This window comes from Austrofundulus limnaeus, unplaced genomic scaffold, assembly GCF_001266775.1.
Source record: "Austrofundulus limnaeus strain Quisiro unplaced genomic scaffold, Austrofundulus_limnaeus-1.0 Scaffold1, whole genome shotgun sequence".
Taxonomy (NCBI): domain Eukaryota; kingdom Metazoa; phylum Chordata; class Actinopteri; order Cyprinodontiformes; family Rivulidae; genus Austrofundulus; species Austrofundulus limnaeus.
The window spans coordinates 7,729,061-7,734,183 of NW_013952403.1; the positions used below are offsets into that span (position 1 = coordinate 7,729,061).

The following is a 5,123-nucleotide window of genomic DNA, read 5'->3' on the forward strand; positions in this document are numbered from 1 at the left end:
AAAAATACAACTGGAAGAAGATTTCTCTTTTCTCCCATCTTTGCTCCTTTGTACATTTACAGCTGAGCAGCAGACAGGTTGATTTTCATTTTTAGTTTTATTCTTTAATGTTGGAACTATTCCATCTGTATTTGAATGAACAAAGATCTTCAACCAACCATTTATTATTTGTAAGACATCTGCTGTTTGGAAAAAAAACATGAGACATCACTTCAGGTTAGTGAACTCTTTTCTCTGCCCGGATTTAAGAATTGTAAATGTAACGTGTGTCGTTCAGATTAATTATTTCAATATTCAAATGTTTTTATTGATCGATAATAGAAGTGAATGATCTTGTTTTATTTTATGTTTTAAAGAAGTAAAATCCAAACTTTGCTGATTTGAAAATACCTTGTTACCATGAAGCAAAACACTGGAGCATTGTGAACAACAGCTAAAACAAGAAGTGTTTTTTATTAATAAAGTTGCTGATGTTTCGTGTTTGCTAAAACAGTTTTGGACAGGATAAGCAGAGTTTCTTTACTGACAATCATAAACCCATCAAAATGTTTTTTTTTTCCTGTATTAGTTCCAATAGCCTATTTTGAGCAGTTAGATTTAAAAAATGACCATTGTATTTTAAAGAAGTTGGATTTATTGCAAGGATGTTGTCATGCTGTAAGTTTCTGTTTGGTTTAAATTGATCTAAACCTTATTTTCTTTATTCAGGAAAACAATGAAGCTTTCGTCTGTTGCCTTCCTGGCTGCAGCTCTTTTGGCGGGGCTRCAAATGTGTGCCTCATCTCCCGACAGCATTGTAAACCGCTCATCAATGAACCTATCATCCGTCCCGACAGACCTGCCACCAACAACCGAATACCTCGACCTTTCGTGCAATCACATCCACCGGCTTCACAAAGAGGACTTTAGAAACGTCAGCCTCCTTAGGGTGCTGAACGTGTCGTGGAATGGTTTGGAGCTGATCGACGCAGAGACCTTTCTAGACACGCCACATTTAACCCACCTGGATCTGTCACACAATATGCTGAAGAACCTGTCAGGTCAACAGTACCTGCTACACACGGGAAACCTTGCGGTGCTAAACTTAGCCTGGAACAAGTTTCTGAACATGACAATGGGTGCGGAGTTCAGTTTCCTGATAAAACTGGAGAATCTGACAGTTGGAGCACAAAACATGCATGTTGGTGATTTTAGGAATCTTGCTGAGGTAAAACTACAAAGCTTGGCTCTTTCCCTGGAGCAGGAACATGATTATGAAGCAGGCAGTCTGATGGATGTCCAAGCTCAAAGCCTTCATATCTACTTCAGTAAAGGAAAAACAATGCTCAATGATCTGATTGCTGATGCTTTGTCTCATTTTCCTAACGTTGAGATGAAAAATCTGACGGGAGGCTATAATAATTTAACAAAGCAGCTCAGTGAGGTCGCAGAAATTCGCTCCACTCGTCTTTCTCTCAATAACATACAGATTGATTGGAAAGACTTGACTCAATGTGTCAATGCCGCTTTGAGAACACCCATTGCCTACATGAACTCCAACGAGGCCGCTATCACCAAACCACCCATTTTTGAAACCGAAGTGTCGGAGACGTCTACTATGGAATCCTTTACTGTCAGTCGGGCAGTTGTAAAGTCTTTCTTCTTTTCTCAGGAAGCTGTGTACAACTTTTTTATCAACATGCCAGTAAAGCATCTTACAGTAGTAGAGACTTCAATCATACACATGACTTGTCCAAAGAAACAGAGTCCGACTCTTGAGCTGGACTTCTCCAACTGTGCTCTGTCTGACTCCATCTTTTCCAGACTGGAGGGTCAAAAGACCATTGAATGTGAGACTCTGAGCAACTTAACAAAGCTGTCTCTCCCAAAGAACAATCTGAAGAACCTTCATTTACTGAGCAAACGTCTGAAATACATGGTTTCACTGCAACAGCTGGACCTCAGCATCAACTCTCTTGTTTACGACGGTTCGTCTGAGTGTTTGTGGCCACCAACCATCAGGTTTATGAACATTTCCTCTGGAGGTTTGACAGACTCTGTCTTTAATTGTCTTCCAAAAGGGYTGGAAATACTGGACCTGCAGAACAACCAGATTTCTGTGGTGCCACCAATCATCTTTAAACTAAAAAACCTTGTTTCCCTGAATCTAAACGCTAACAGACTACGAGATCTACCAACATGCGATAACTTTCCAATGCTGACAGAGATCCTGCTTAAGTCTAACTCCCTCCATGCTCCCTCGATGACCAAGTTTAAAAGCTGCCCCAGACTAAAAATCTTGGATGCTAGTCACAACCCGTTTACCTGCACCTGCCCTCTGAGGGACTTAATTAGGTTTGGCATTAATGCTGAGAACAACAAAGGTCACACAGGTGTTAAACTTTTGAACTGGCCACACGGCTACTACTGCATCTACCCAGAGAACGTCAGGGACTCCCTGTTAAACAGCTTCTGGATTTCTGAGATCTCGTGCGACCCACGCGTCCTGGCAGCCACCATCTTGGTCCCTGCAGTGGTGCTGATCATCACAGTGTTCTTTCTGTGCCAACATCTTGACGTTCCTTGGTACATCAGCATGATGTGGCAGTGGACCAGAGCCAAACATCGGGCGAGGATGCATCAACTCAGACCAGAAGAGCTGACGAGTGTGGAGTTTCACGCTTTTGTGTCCTACAGCCAGCATGATGTAGACTGGGTGAAGAACTATCTCATTCCCAATCTTGAAGGTCCTGCGGGAGGGCTCAGAATCTGCCACCACGAGAAAAACTTTGTGCCAGGAAAATCGATTATCGAGAACATCATCAGCTGTGTGGAGAAAAGCCGCCGCTCCGTTTTTGTGCTTTCTGCTCATTTCGTCAAAAGCGAGTGGTGCCATTACGAGCTGTATTTTGCCAGCCACCAACGTATGTCTGTGGGCTCGGACAGCCTTGTGCTGGTGCTGCTCGAGCCTTTGCCCCAGTACCTGATCCCATCCAAGTACTACCAGCTCAAGGCCATGATGAACCGTCACACTTACCTGGAATGGCCTCAGGACAGAGCCAAACACAGGCTTTTCTGGGCTAACCTCAGAGCTGCCCTACAGGCCGACCTACCAAACGCACCAGTCACAGAAGTATCGGAGTAACTCAGACTTCTAAATGACAGGGACTGAAATTGAAATTGAGAACATTTTGTAAAAAGGAACCAGAAACTAAAATTACTTGGAGACAAATGAAAATGTGTGCATTCCCTTGCTTACTTCTCTACTTTGTTTCTTTGAGTTAGTGTCTAATTCTAATTATTCAAATKTATTTGATTTAATTTACCTTTATTCAGTCAGTTGAGAGCATTCTCATTTACAATGACGATTTRGCCAACTTAAAAAGCATTCAAGAATAACAGGAAATGACATTTAGTTGAAGCGTCTATAATAAACCGTTGCCAGAGTATTTAAAATGCTCTATTGTAATTAACTCCCAAACAGCACAAATTGGTGGGATTAAGTACATTACTGTGAGCTAACACCTCAACATTGTTCTATTATGTGAAAGTGAAGATTTGACACAATCTGCTGTTTTTCTTAGCCAACGTTTTTACTGATCAGTGTTGTAATGCACTAAATATTGTTTTGTATTTAGTTAAATTGAATTGTCTAGATTTGAATCTGTATTTATTTTGATCTGGATTTGGATATATGATTGGATTGGATTTGTTGTATAATACACTGACATGACTTGTGATTTGGTTCTACAAAAATAAAGTGAAGTGAAATTGGTAAATTTGGTTTACAACAGTGTAAACAAACTGAGATACTGTTAAACAGGGCTGTTTGAATGCTAAGGAAGAGAAGATTCTGAGGTTTAGTTGACACAGACCACAGTCCAACACATTTGTTTGAACGGAACAAAACTTTCAATCTCACAGCACACATAAAGACACACAAAGAATATTTGTCCTGCCAATAACAATAGTTTTTTAGTCCCTGTGAACAAGAAGTGTTTATTTTAAAAATGAGGTCTGTGAATAAAAAAGGAAGTGAAAAGAGGATATAAACAAATAAAACCTAACTGTTAAGACATTTTTTGGCCTATTTCCTCCCAACTTTGTATCTTAGTGAAACAGATTTGCAAAAAGTCAGAAGATTCTTCCACAGAGTTTGTCTTTTAACGAGACATGTCTTTTCAGTGCTGGACATTTACATAGTTTATTACTTTTAACTGTTTTTTCTCCTCTGTAATTAAATTCAACCTCTTATCCATTTTTAGTGCCAACTTGAAAGTTTATTTAGAAATATATGAAACTTGTGGCCCGGTACATGAGCATGATGTGGCAGTGGACCAGAACCAAACACCAGGCGAGGATGGGAGACGTTTGACCAGAGGATCTGATGGGTGTGGAGTTTCATGCTTTTGTGTCCTACAACTAGAATGAGGTTGACTGCACAGCATATAGTATCATGTGGAGAAAAGGTCAAGCCTTCATCTAACCTCTAAAATGACACGGCTTGTTTAGTTTGTGAGTTTTCTGAACCGAACAAAGTCCATGTTACTATGTGAACGTATGCATGCTGAGCCTAGGCTATTATATGTCAATGGTGCTGAGGCTGTCAAATGTCTGCTGGGAGTGGATTTTTTCTGTTTTGTATTTTTTGGACTGATTAGATGTGCTAAACTGGATAGTAACACAGAGTTTGGTTAAAAATCAGCAACAAACCTTGTCATGTAAAAGTGCGTCTAGCATTTATGTAGCATTCTTTCTTACTGGTATGTGGTTTATCGGGATATCAAAATAAAAGTTAATAAAAATAAATTATCATAATGAGTTGTTTTATAAGCATGAATGATTTCAATTGAGCTTATACAGTATTTGGCTAGCCATTAGCCTAGACAATAACTTTTGTTCTGTTCTCTGATTCATGGCTGATATGAATGTTTCAATTTAGTGAAAATCATTTTCAAATCAAAGCATTCAATTTCAAATTATACAAATACAGATTCAGTCTGAGTGATTCAAATTCAATTTCTAATGGCACAAGTTTCTTTCCATAGMTAAGGTATTGGCTGGTATTGGCTATCAAAAACTATACCAGAGATAACTGACCAGTCTCTCTTTAAAACGATTGCAAAGAAAAGCAAGTGCCCCCC

At 39.6% G+C, this 5,123-nt stretch overlaps 1 protein-coding gene across 1 annotated transcript; it reads left to right on the forward strand.

Moving 5' to 3' along the window:
- Positions 1 to 592: 592 nt before the first annotated feature.
- Positions 593 to 3,124, forward strand: tlr1 (toll-like receptor 1). The gene has a single exon (XM_014003382.1). It carries the CDS (start codon positions 716 to 718, stop codon positions 3,122 to 3,124), a length of 2,409 nt encoding a protein of 802 aa, XP_013858836.1. The 5' UTR covers positions 593 to 715.
- The last annotated feature ends 1,999 nt before the right edge of the window (positions 3,125 to 5,123 follow it).